Genomic DNA, 13,649 nt, shown 5'->3' with positions numbered 1-13,649 from the left:
GTATCCTCTATTCATTCAGCACATAGGATATCCTCGCAAGGTGTCACAGTAATTCAAGTTTACTTAAAGTGCCAATATCTTCTTGAATATTTCAGATTCATTCTAAATATCCCATGTCATTCAAATCGTCCTCTTCATTCAGTCATTCTGTTCCTGCACACCATCCCAGTGTCATCCAACTGAACTGTGCTGCAATCATGCTCCCAGTGGCCAGAGATAGTATTGCTGTGTGCCCTACATTGTGCTTGATGGACAGCTCTCCATATGAAGAGGGCTTTGCTTGTCTGTGCTGGCTGTAGCATGTGGACACTGCAAAGAAAGAAAGAACGCTGAGCTAGTGTAACTCATCAGCAGCACAGACCACTGCAGATTTACTTGCAGACCTGCCGGTGAACCCAGAGAAGCCTCGTTCCGACAATCCTGCCATGGCAGAGGAGCATCCACAGGGGGCACCCCCTCCGCAGAGCCCGGTGGCCCCCACCACAGAGAGAGAAACACCTGAGGGAGCAGAGAGCACTGTGTCCATCGCTGAGTTCTCCACTGGTTCCCCCAAAAACAAATCTCTAACTGATCCTACCACCACAGAACCCGAGAAAACGGTTCAGCCTTTAGTGGAACCAGAAAAGGGGCAAGGGACTGGAAGTACCACTAGTGTGGTTCCTAAGATAGAATACCTTCCGGAGCCCAAGACCACCGCTGAGAAACAGCCCTCGGTTGAAGAGCTCGACTCAGTTCCTCTTTCAGTTGTATATGAGCCCCTGAAAGATTACATTGAGGAAGAGGAGGAAAATGATGGTTATGTTACACCCAGTAAGTCAGCAAACCTTGAGAGCGTTCGTGAGGAGAAAGAGATCATATCAGAGAAAACTGAGAAAAGAATGCTGAGTCTAGGACAATCGACCGCCAGGCCATTGTCATTTGAGACTGAGAAGATTGAGGAGACTCCTCAAACTAATGTCAGTGATGGAGAAAACCCAAAGCAGGAGGCACACATATCTGCTGCAGGTAGTCTAAAAGACAAGCAGAGTTGGGAAGATAAGTCTGGAGTTGCTTCAAAAGACGAGTCAGGTATGACGGCCTACTTTGAGACCTCTACACAAAGGGATACTGAAAAACCAGGAGAACGTGGTGAGGGTTACTATGAGCTCAGTGCTGTCAGCCAGAAGAAGCCCTCAGAGGAGATTCTGGAGGCCGATTCAAACATTAAAATAAGCGATTCAGCACCAGAACAGACAATGTCCAGCATAACGTTGATGAGTGACAGTGCCATGGACAAGCTAGAGGATCTCCCTAAAAGGAAGGATGTGTGTACTAGACTGTCACCTGGCAAATTGTCATTGGAACACAGAAGTCTTTCTCTGAATTTTGCTATTGGCTCAATGGGTCAAGCAGGAGAGCAAAACCAGTCGAAGCTCTCATCTCTTACAGAGGTCTCTTCCGGAAGCCTGGATGAAACCACAGGCTACCTTCCTCTAACCACCCCATTAGTAACATTAGAGAGACAGCTACTTCCTGTGACTCCAGAGATAGCTCTCCCAGTTCCTACCACTGAAACCTCCACTGATCTACCTGAAGACACCACCTCTAAGACAATGTGTTCTCCTGAGTTGTCACTCTCACCCATGAAGCAACACTACACACATTTGAATGACCCATCCAACGACCTTCCTGAGATGCTGGACCTAGCCGGTGTTAAGCCCAAACCCACCCTGGAGAAGAGGGAGCTGGACCAGCATAATAGAAGGAGGTCTGTCCCTGCCTGTCCATCTGCTGCTCTGGTGGGCAGTTCTCTGGCCAAGCTGGTGCTGGGGAACCAGCAGACACCCAGGGTGGTGGGTGGAGAGGAGAGCCAGCAGGAGGAGCGTGGTTACTGCGTGTTTAGTGAGTACTCTGGTCCCATGCCCTCGCCTGCCGATCTGCACAGCCCAGTGGGCTCCCCACACCAACGGTTCCCCACAGTGACTGAAGGGGACAGTGACGAGGAACTGGGAGCCATTGCGGAAGAGGGCGAGCAAAAGCTGGCACCGCAAAAAACAAACCAGGCAGAAGAATCGGTTGGAGGAACGGTTAAGCCAACTTTGGTGCTTGAAAGAGCTGTCACGGCAGGTGTCAAACCGGATCGTCTGAGGATCCCTGTGGCTCCATCCAAAGACAAACTGACAGAGTTCCGGCTGGAGAGCGGTCTTCCCGGGGACATCAAAACCCAAGCCATTCCTGAGGTAGAGTTGGAGCAGGACCTCTCCAGAGAAGCGTCCCCCATCCCACCAGACTTCGCATTTACTTTTGGCACTGAGGTGAAGGACACCAAGCTTTTTGCGACCCCTGAGTCTCCAGCAGAAAAGGCTGCCGCTGTGGAGGGAACTAAAGTTGAGGAAGTCGCAGCGGAAGTCAAAGTAAAGGTGGCGTCAGCAAGGATTGGGAAGAGTCAGAAGACTGGTCTTAAAAAGCCAGAGATGGAGAAAGTGGAGGAGACCTCAGACCCAGACCATCAGAATGCTGTTGAAGACTTACAGCCAAAGGATGTTCGAGGACTGGAGAGAGAAAAGAAAAAGGAACCCATGACATCATCACCTGAATCATTAGTGGAGATCATCAATGCGCAGGAGAAGAAGCGTGAAAGTGAACCAGAAGTGTCAACAGTACCAGCGGAGGCTGTCGTTCCAAAAGAAGAGGCCAAGACCAAAGCTGAAGAAACATCACCAACACCCTCTAACGTGAGCACTGCAGATGTGGAGGAAGCCACAGAGCAACTAGAAGAGAAAAGTCCAGAGAAAAGTGTTTCTGGAAGTTCTCCAGTTATAGTCATACCTCAGGCACAAGTTGAGGAAGAGGAGGAGGAAGACGATATAGAAGTAGCTGAGGAAGTCTTGGAGGAAGTTGAAGGCCCTCCTGTGCTCCTCAAGGACAAAGAGCAAGAGAGTCACCCTATGGAGAAGCAGGAGGAGGTGGCAGAAGAGGTGAGGGTGGTGGGTGGGGCGGAGAAGGTGATTGTTGAAAATCCTAAAGATTTGGAGTCTGCTGTTGCTGGGGATGACGAATCATGTGATGCTACTGCCCCAACCATTGATGAAGGGGATTATGCCGATCACATCTCTCATCTATCTGCCTGCTCTGGAAACGACCAGCCACAAACCCTCGATGGAAAGGAGGCAGAGAAAGAGAAGAATAAAGTGGAGGATAAAGAAGGGGTGGTGCTGCAGGAAGAGGAGGAGTCCGCTGAAGTGGGGCAGGAAGTTGAGGTGAAGGCTTCCAGTCGCGAGGAGACGGAGACCTCAGACGTACTACGGAGCCAGACCAGCGAGACCACCGCTCTCGACGAGACCACCATGGACGTCTCCATGTTAGACAGCGAGAGCGGCTGGGTGGACTCACAAGGTAGTAGTCCCAAAATGTGCATGCAATTCTAACAATGTAAATGCAAAATGTTACCTTCACATGTTTTTGCTTGCGTAACTCACACAACAACAAACAAGCGTTTTAACTGGACTATGAACAACAATACACAATCTATATCGTGGAAATCTTGAAATGCAACTTTATACCCAGATGGTCCATTCTATTCAATATAGATCATGTTGAATATAGGACATATGGGCCAGGTGTATGTGGGCTTAGCCCTCCTGTCCTATCTCACTCCCTATGCTGCAGATGATGACAGAAGCGTAATGACAGAGCAGATTGAAGCTCTGCCCAAAACACAGAGTCCTGTCAAGACTCCCCTGGTAGAGAGACCCTCTAATAAACGTCCCCCCGGCAGAGGACAGGGGCGCGCCTCCACCCCCGAGCGCAAACTCAACCGCAGAGAGCCCGTCAGTCGTCGTCCAAAGGAGGAAGAGAAGAAGAAAAAAGGTTTCTAGATCTAGAATGTTAGATCGTCATTGTTATTCTGTGTTATTTACTGTATATATCTGTGGTACTGCTGAACATCACTTCTGTCATGGAATTATTTTAAATTGCACTGGGAGGGATTTGTTTTAGTTTTATTACACAGTTTGTAAATTACAATGTTACCGCCTCTTCGTGGCCTTGAGACCCATACTGTGTGTTGATTAAATGGAAATTGCACCACGCTATAATGACAACAGATGTCCACTTCCTTCCTGTTGTTAACCCTGTCTTCCCTCTCTGCTAGCGGGGATGAAGAGAACTGAACAGTGTAAGGTATCAGTCCTCCAGTGTCGCTCTCCCACTCGGAGGATTGTAGTCAAAGCTGCTACGTTCAGACAAGCTAGACCTGCTTCGCACCACGGCTCTGCTAGACGCAAGCCACCAGGTGACCTACCTACCGTCCTCACAGCAGGGAAACCGATGCAATGTAGCTGGCCAAAAACAGAATGTGCACTGCAGACCCATCGCAAGATGTTTCTCTGTTGTTCATGTTTTTTTTCTCTCATTTTATTCCTGTATTGGTCGTTATTTTGATGTTTTGTTTTTGAGAATCACGAGATCATGTTGCATTATGCTCGTCCAAGCTGTAAGCTCCGTGTTTGGGGAGTGTTTGTGCTTTGTGAGGACAATGTGCTACTATGGTTGTGCTTTGTGAGAACCATGTGCCACTATCCCAGCTAGCACATAACGTTGTGGGAACCGTAGGTTTCTTAGAGCTTGGTGAGGGCATTAACGTTCTGGGAACCGTAGGTTTCTAAGAGCTTGGTGAGGGCATTAACGTTCTGGGAACCGTAGGTTTCTTAGAGCTTGGTGAGGGCATTAACGTTCTGGGAACCGTAGGTTTCTTAGAGCTTGGTGAGGGCATTAACGTTCTGGGAACCGTAGGTTTCTTAGAGCTTGGTGAGGGCATTAACGTTCTGGGAACCGTAGGTTTCTTAGAGCTTGGTGAGGGCATTAACGTTCTGGGAACCGTAGGTTTCTTAGAGCTTGTTGAGGGCATTAACGTTCTGGGAACCGTAGGTTTCTTAGAGCTTGGTGAGGGCATTAACATTCTGGGAACCGTAGGTTTCTTAGAGCTTGGTGAGGGCATTAACGTTCTGGGAACCGTAGGTTTCTTAGAGCTTGGTGAGGGCATTAACGTTCTGGGAATGGTGCAGGGTAGTTCCTTGTATTTAGAACATTCTCAGCACATTTAAGGAACTTGACCAAACTAAAACATAATTTTCTTGGTATTTCAATACTTTAACAGAATGTTTCCTAAAAGTTCAAACATCGTTACATTTCATTTCAATTTTGGTAATGTTCTAGATATGTTCTTTAACTAATTTGACATTGGGAATCTCTCTAAATAGTTCTATGCTCGTGGTTCTATTTAAAGTTATGTTGTATTTAAAGTTAGAGTTATGTTAAGAAAACATTCCGGAAAACCCACAAGAAGACTTTAGAGAACGTTCTAAGAATGTTATTTAAAACATATACCTTCCGTTCTCAGCATCAACATAATGGGGTCTGTTTGCATCAACGTAATGGGGTCTGTTTGCATCAACATAATGGGGTCTGTTTGCATCAATGTAATGGGGTCTGTTTGCATCAACGTAATGGGGTCTGTTTGCATCAACGTAATGGGGTCTGTTTGCATCAACGTAATGGGGTCTGTTTGCATCAACATAATGGGGTCTGTTTGCATCAACGTAATGGGGTCTGTTTGCATCAACGTAATGGGGTCTGTTTGCATCAACATAATGGGGTCTGTTTGCATCAACATAATGGGGTCTGTTTGCATCAACGTAATGGGGTCTGTTTGCATCAACGTAATGGGGTCTGTTTGCATCAACATAATGGGGTCTGTTTGCATCAACATAATGGGGTCTGTTTGCATCAACGTTTAATGGGGTCTGTTTGCATCAACGTAATGGGGTCTGTTTGCATCAACGTAATGGGGTCTGTTTGCATCAATGGGGTCTGTTTGCATCATGGGGTCTGTTTGCATCAACATAATGGGGTCTGTTTGCATCAACATAATGGGGTCTGTTTGCATCAACGTAATGGGGTCTGTTTGCATCAACATAATGGGGTCTGTTTGCATCAACGTAATGGGGTCTGTTTGCATCAACATAATGGGGTCTGTTTGCATCAACATAATGGGGTCTGTTTGAATAGACTAAAATTAACATTTTTGTATGTGTAAAAAAAACATGGCAGGCTGGTGGCGCAGTGGACTAATTCTATGGATAGAGAACAGCTGATTATAGGTTTGAATCTCACTGATGCTGTGTCACAATGTGTTTGCATGATTAATGCCAAAGGAATTCAATTTCTGCGTGCTTGGAGTTCCAAAAAGTGAACCCAAATAGTCTAGCAGTTTTGTTAAAATCATATTGAAACATTTAGTGAACGTTTTAAGGAAGCTGTTCAAAAATCTCAACAACTAAAAATAGTTCTCAGAGCGTAAATAAAACCTCAGAAGAAAACTTTCAAGGAACTAGACTAAAACGTTCTCAGAACCTCCAGCAACCCAGAGGAGGCTAAATGTTCACTTCCATTCTCAGAATGTTTAAAAAAACATTCAGTTTTACCAGTCAGAATACTTATGGCTTCGTTCCCAGAACCAATGGGAAACCAAAAACGCACGTTTCCCCAACTTCCAAGGAACCAAGTGTGCTAGCTTGGATGGTTTTTGTCTTGAGCCACAGTACTATACCTTGCTCTTCTGTTAGATAGAAGTGACTGGCAGGTGTCTGACTGGGGTGCTGCTGTGTGAACTGAAATATGGGTGAATTTGGTCAGGAACAAATTAGCCCGACGGAAATGCTTCCTTGAAGATTTGCAGTAAGAATGCATCACTTCTGCATTAGAACGTTTTCTGATTCAGTGGTTAAAGATAGAGAGCACTGGCTGTGTGTGTGGACTGTGTGTGTGTTCGTGTGATGGGTTGTCGTCTTCTCTGGTATCTGGCGTCTGCTGCATTCCCTCTACTCATTGCTGCTGCTGTGTGTTTCTGTTGGCTGATATCACCCTCTGCTGGCCTAGCCCTGACAGTTGATTATTCTCTCTCTCTCTCTCTCTCTCTCTCTCTCTCTCTCTCTCTCTCTCTCTCTCTCTCTCTCTCTCTCTCTCTCTCTCTCTCCCTTTCTCTCTCTCTCTTTTTCTCTCTCTCTCTCTCTCTCTCTGGCTCTCTCTCTCTTTCCTCTCTGTCCCTCCCTCTCTTTCTGTATCCCTCTCTCTCCTCCCTCTCTCCCTCTCTCTCTCTCTCTCTCTCTCTCTCTGGCTCTCTCTCTCTTTCCTCTCTGTCCCTCCCTCTCTTTCTGTATCCCTCTCTCTCCTCCCTCTCTCCTCTCTCTCTCTCTCTCTTTCTTTCTCCTCAGCCGTGGAGGACCAGCAGCCTCTTAATGTGACCCACCAATCCCGGGAAAGGACCTCTGTAAGTAATACACACTGCATCTGGTCATTTAGAATATATTGATGTCTCATTGTGTTGTCACTGACATCCCACCTCCGATATGTCTTCAGTCTTTGTATTTCATTATTTCCCATCTCTCATCTCCTGTCTGTCATTCTGTCTATTATTTGTCCATCTCTCTGTCTGTCCTGCATGCCATCCATTCATCCATTCATCCTACCTGCGTTGCCATGGCTACCGTCTAGAGCCTCACACGCACCGCCTTAAAAAACCATCGACTGAACAGGGGGGTAGAGGATCTGTCCCCCAGGCCCAACTCTGCATGCTCCCACACTAAACCCAAACCACTAGTGGAGGCGGAGTTATGCGGGCCACGCCCCTCCTCCGCATGCTCAGGCAGAAACTCCCCCTCACCCTCACTGCAGAGGCGGGGGCGGAGGGAAGAGAAGGTGAGGAGGAGGGGAAAGGAAAATGCACACCCTTTAGAGCAGTACCCTCCCTCCTTCCTGTATAGGTACAATTCATTCCATATTGGTAATATTCTAATGTTCCGCAACGACTATGTCAGAGATGTTCATTCGTTTTTGTCCATTCATTCTCACAATCACACAATTGGGTATTACAAGTAATGTAGTTCTCAGCAATTGGGTGTTTTCGGTATGTTGTTATTAGATCTAGGGCATGTGCTAAGTGCTCGTACATGTCCTGCATGTTGTGTGTGACAGGAGGGTACCTACCGGACTCCAGAAAAGAGGTCCTCTCTGCCCAGGCCTGCCTCCTCCCTGCCCCGCCGTGCCCCCCCAGCAGAGCACGACAACACCAGCCCTGCCCCCGCAGGCCCACCTGTAAGTAACCCTCCCCTCCACACACCTCCACACACTGTTTGTTCAGACAGATGATATACTGCCATATTAACCAGTATTATATACACATATGACAGAACGGTATAGGAGATTTGCTATTGAATTTGTTGATGATACTATGTGTAAAGACACTCTGTCCTCTCTTACTACGCACTTTCCCTTTTCACACGTTTCTGTGATTTGACTGCTATCTAATCTCTTAACTCAACAACTATCCTCTGCTCAACTCTGTTTCTCTCTTAACTCAACTACTATCCTCTGCTCAACTCTGTTTCTCTCTTAACTCAACAACTATCCTCTGCTCAACTCTGTTTCTCTCTTAACTCAACAACTATCCTCTGCTCAACTCTGTTTCTCTCTTAACTCAACAACTATCCTCAACTCAACTCTGTTTCTCTCTTAACTCAACAACTATCCTCTGCTCAACTCTGTTTCTCTCTTAACTCAACAACTATCCTCAACTCAACTCTGTTTCTCTCTTAACTCAACAACTATCCTCTACTCAACTCTGTTTCTCTCTTAACTCAACAACTATCCTCAACTCAACTCTGTTTCTCTCTTAACTCAACAAACTATCTGCTCAACTCAACTCTCCTACCCTTCTCTCTTAACTCAACAACTATCCTCTGCTCAACTCTGTTTCTCTCTTAACTCAACAACTATCCTCAACTCAACTCTGTTTCTCTCTTAACTCAACTACTATCCTCTGCTCAACTCTGTTTCTCTCTTAACTCAACAACTTCTCCTAACTCAACTCTGTTTCTCTCTTAACTCAACTACTATCCTCTGCTCAACTCTGTTTCTCTCTTAACTCAACAACTATCCTCAACTCAACTCTGTTTCTCTCTTAACTCAACAACTATTCTCTGCTCAACTCAACTCTGTTTCTCTCTTAACTCAACAACTATCCTCAACTCAACTTTGTTTATCTCTTAACTCAACAACTCTCCTATCCCCCTTCACACCAACTCTCCTACCCTCTAACTCCCCTCCTTCTCCTCTAACTCCTCCTTCTTCTCTTAATCATCCTTCTCCTCTAACTCCTCCTCCTCCTCTAACTCCTCCTCTAACTCATCCTCCTCCCTCTTCTCCCCCTTCTCCTTCTCCTCTAACTCTTCCTCCTCCATCTCCTCCTCCCTCCCCCATCTCCTCCTCCTCCTCTAACTCCTCCTCCTCCTCCTCCTCCTTCTTATCCTCTAACTCATCCTCCTCCTTCTCCTCTAACTCATCCTCCTCCCTCTAACTCCTCTTCCTCCCTCTTCTCCCTGTAGCAATTCAAACTGAGCCCAGAGGGGAGCACAGGTCTGGGAGGTCCCCTAGTATCGCAGGTAGATCACAGATAGATCCACTCTGTCATCCACACCACACCTTGGCTGTCTCTCACTAGCTTTGATAGATCCACTCTGTTATCAACACCACACCCTGGCTGTCTTCAGTAGCTTTGATAGATCCACTCTGTTATCCACACCACACCCTGGCTGTCTTCAGTAGCTTTGATAGATCCACTCTGTCATCCACACCATGCCCTGGCTGTCTCCCACTAGCTTTGATAGATCCACTCTGTTATCCACACCACGCCCTGGCTGTCTCTCACTAGCTTTGATATATCCACTCTGTCATCCACACCATGCCCTGGCTGTCTCTCACTAGCTTTGATAGATCCACTCTGTCATCCACACCATGCCCTGGCTGTCTCCCACTAGCTTTGATAGATCCACTCTGTCATCCACACCATGCCCTGGCTGTCTCTCACTAGCTTTGATAGATCCACTCTGTTATCCACACCATGCCCTGGCTGTCTCTCACTAGCTTTGATAGATCCACTCTGTCATCCACACCATGCCCTGGCTGTCTCCCACTAGCTTTGATATATCCACTCTGTCATCCACACCATGCCCTGGCTGTCTCTCACTAGCTTTGATAGATCCACTCTGTCATCCACACCATGCCCTGGCTGTCTCCCACTAGCTTTGATAGATCCACTCTGTCATCCACACCATGCCCTGGCTGTCTCTCACTAGCTTTGATAGATCCACTCTGTCATCCACACCATGCCCTGGCTGTCTCCCACTAGCTTTGATATATCCACTCTGTCATCCACACCATGCCCTGGCTGTCTCTCACTAGCTTTGATAGATCCACTCTGTCATCCACACCATGCCCTGGCTGTCTCCCACTAGCTTTGATAGATCCACTCTGTCATCCACACCATGCCCTGGCTGTCTCCCACTAGCTTTGATATATCCACTCTGTCATCCACACCATGCCCTGGCTGTCTCTCACTAGCTTTGATAGATCCACTCTGTCATCCACACCATGCCCTGGCTGTCTCTCACTAGCTTTGATAGATCCACTCTGTCATCCACACCATGCCCTGGCTGTCTCCCACTAGCTTTGATAGATCCACTCTGTCATCCACACCATGCCCTGGCTGTCTCTCACTAGCTTTGATAGATCCACTCTGTCATCCACACCATGCCCTGGCTGTCTCCCACTAGCTTTGATAGATCCACTCTGTCATCCACACCATGCCCTGGCTGTCTCTCACTAGCTTTGATAGATCCACTCTGTCATCCACACCATGCCCTGGCTGTCTCTCACTAGCTTTGATAGATCCACTCTGTCATCCACACCATGCCCTGGCTGTCTCCCACTAGCTTTGATAGATCCACTCTGTCATCCACACCATGCCCTGGCTGTCTCTCACTAGCTTTGATAGATCCACTCTGTCATCCACACCATGCCCTGGCTGTCTCCCACTAGCTTTGATAGATCCACTCTGTCATCCACACCATGCCCTGGCTGTCTCTCACAGCGTCTAATACGTTGCTGAAGCACGCCAGATCTTACAATGCCTGGATAGGTGTTTTACGTATCAGTCAACCACATCATATTTTCTAGCAATATGGATGCCCAACGGCAAAGTCCATGATATGGCACGCAGCCACTGGTTGTTGCATGCAACGTCTGAGCAGGGGAACGCAAGCTCTGTCTGCATGTTTATCAATCAGCCATTTTGTTTTGTCTTATTGATGAAGTCAGTGACCGTCATGTTATTGCTCTGTAAAAGTATTATATATTATGTCCTAGCTACCAGCAAACACATCACAATCATTCATGCTGTTACGTTATTGGGTTATTTTGCCAGCCTGCTTTATTGTGTTCTGGTTTAGTTCTATTCCGTCTCAGCTACTTGATGTCAAGGTCTTTTGTCTTGTTAGTCAAGGTAGTGTTTACCATCAAGTTGAAGTTGTGTGTCAATACTCTAGTCTCTTTCTCTGTCTTTCTTTCTCTTTCTGTCTGTCTGTCTGTCTGTCTGTCTCTCTCTCTCTCTCTCTCTCTCTCTCTCTCTCTCTCTCTCTCTCTCTCTCTCTCTCTCTCTCTCTCTCTCTCTCTCTCTCTCTCTCTCTCTCTGTCTCTCTCTCTGTCTCTGTCTTTATCACAGTTCCACCCTGACTTCTGTTACCTCTCTGTCTCCCATCCAGTCGGCACAAACTCGTCGGCCCGTTCCCGTTCGGCCCGGAGCGGAGCCTCCACGCCCCACACCCCCGGCTCCACAGCGGTCACCCCAGGAACACCACCCAGCTACTCCTGCCGCACCCCCGGGAGTCGCACCCCCGGCAGCCACACACCCAAGTCTCTCAGGTTGGTAGTCTAGACGTTAGAGAAGTGGGCCAGCAACCTGAGTGTTGCCGGTTGAAATCCCACATCGTCAATGAAAGCTTGTGTGCGTGGTTGCATATGTGTGTGAATCTCAGGGATTTGGGTTTGTAAGCAAAATGACATATGTCCGTTCTCTGCAAGATAGAAGACAAAGTTGTTCTGTTGTTCTATTCAGCCTCCTCACTCAGGAGAAGAAGTTTGCTGTGATCCGCACACCGCCCAAGTCGCCCTCTACCACGCCCAAGCAGCTGCGCGTCCTCAACCAGCCCCTGCCTGACCTGAAGAACATCAAGTCCAAGATCGGCTCCACAGACAACATGAAGTACCAGCCCAAAGGTGGACAGGTGAGATGACAACCACTCAGCATAGGGGATATGGCCTGTGTTGAATACCACTGTGGTCACCAGTCGTGGCTCTCTCTCTCTCTCTCTGTCGGTTTCTCTCTGTCTCTCTGTCTGTTTCTCTCCGTCTCTCTGTCTGTTTCTCTCTCTCTCTAACTATCTCTCTCTCCCTTTCTCTCTCTCTCTTTCTCTCTCTAACTATCTCTCTCTCCCTTTCTCTCTCTCTCTTTCTCTCTCTAACTTTCTCTCTCTCCCTTTCTCTCTCTCCCTTTCTCTCTCTCTCTTTCTCTAGTTTTTCCTCCGTGTGCACTGTTCCCTGTTGCCTTCTCTGTTCCCTTTTCCCTGTTCCCTGCACACTGTCCTCTAACCACCTCCTCTCCTCTCCTCTCCTCTCCTCTCCTCTCCTCTCCTCCTCTCCTCTCCCCCTCCTCTCCTCTCCTCTCCTCCTCTCCCTCCTCTCCTCTCCTCTCCTCCCTCCTCTCTCTCTCCTCTCCTCTCCTCCTCCCCTCTCCTCCTCTCCCCTCCCCTCCCCCTCTCCCCCTCCCCCTCTCCTCTCCTCTCCTCTCCATCATAAAGCACTGCATCTGTTTCTGGTCCTGCTACGTTGCACCTGCCCACCCACATTCTCAGTCTCCCTGTGTGTGCTGTTTCTCCATCTCTGCCAAAGCAAATGTTTCTCATTAGCCAAGTGTTGTTTACCCTCTGGTCCGATTGGTTGACAGTTGTTTACCCTCTGATCTGATTGGTTGAGGGCTGTTTTACCTCTGGCATGATAAGGAGAAGTTGATTTGAACCAGAAGCCATAAACTAAAGATCCCGGTCTGTAGTCATTTCAGCTCCATGGAAGTTTACAGCTAGCCTGGTTCCAGATCGCTTTGTACTGTCTTACCAACTCCTTTCATCGTTTGGAATCAGGCCAGGGTTGGGGGCCCCCTTGAGGTCATAAGCAATGGCAAAATGTAATGGAGGTAATTACTGTAGCTTTAAAACTGCTAAATGTTCTCTCAGCCTCATGACAAGATGTGCAGAATAGCATTTTAAAACATCAAATGTTTCTCTCTGCACCATGGCAAAAATGTGTTGAAAAGTTAAATGTTTTCTCCCCAAAATATCTGCTTTCTTAAAAAACACTTTGTCCAACCCTGTTTCCGATGACAACAATGTGAGTTGGCTATACAGCAAAAACAGATCTGTGACCAGGATGTACATGACATTAAGGCAGGGAAATAGTCTACACACAAGTACCAGTAGCTGTGTTCTTGTGGTAGTTTCTTCCTCATTCCCTAGTCTGACAGACGCAATTAGCCAGAGAGGTCTTGAGCTCATGCAGAAAACAGTCCAGCCTGTCTACTCACTCGCTCACTCACAGTGTACATATTTAACCAGCAAGCTGAGTCTAATAACAAACATACAGTAGTTGCTGTTATATGAATCTTTCAGAATGAAGAATCCCTATTGGCTATTGAGGTTTGTTTTCATCCTTGATGTTGAAGG

The 13,649-nt window shown here is 47.4% G+C and overlaps 1 protein-coding gene across 13 annotated transcripts in view; it reads left to right on the top strand.

Annotated features, from left to right (window-relative positions):
- The window catches only part of LOC118381894 (microtubule-associated protein 2-like), a 103,402-nt gene that overhangs the window by 77,316 nt on the left and 12,437 nt on the right, over positions 1-13,649 (top strand). For 7 of the 13 annotated variants that reach the window (XR_008095947.1, XR_008095942.1, XR_008095945.1 and 4 more), the window contains 8 exons: positions 355-3,375; positions 3,649-3,849; positions 4,133-4,273; positions 7,254-7,309; positions 8,014-8,133; positions 9,423-9,479; positions 11,637-11,796; positions 11,990-12,158. Coding sequence is in view for 1 of the 13 variants with exons in the window: in XM_052499904.1 (XP_052355864.1) it covers positions 355-3,375; positions 3,649-3,849; positions 4,133-4,273; positions 7,254-7,309; positions 8,014-8,104; positions 9,173-9,224; positions 11,644-11,796; positions 11,990-12,158 (3,884 nt within the window). In the remaining 12 variants the exon portion in view is untranslated. Of the gene's footprint in view, positions 1-354; positions 3,376-3,648; positions 3,850-4,132; positions 4,274-7,253; positions 7,310-8,013; positions 8,134-9,172; positions 9,225-9,422; positions 9,480-11,636; positions 11,797-11,989; positions 12,159-13,649 lie in introns of all 13 variants that reach the window. The other 6 variants (XR_008095949.1, XR_008095953.1, XR_008095948.1 and 3 more) reach the window with 4 other exon arrangements.

This window comes from Oncorhynchus keta, chromosome 37 (genome assembly GCF_023373465.1).
Source record: "Oncorhynchus keta strain PuntledgeMale-10-30-2019 chromosome 37, Oket_V2, whole genome shotgun sequence".
Classification (NCBI taxonomy): Eukaryota; Metazoa; Chordata; class Actinopteri; order Salmoniformes; family Salmonidae; genus Oncorhynchus; species Oncorhynchus keta.
Note: the sequence above shows the minus strand (reverse complement) of the source record. Positions and strands in the feature narration are given on the sequence as shown.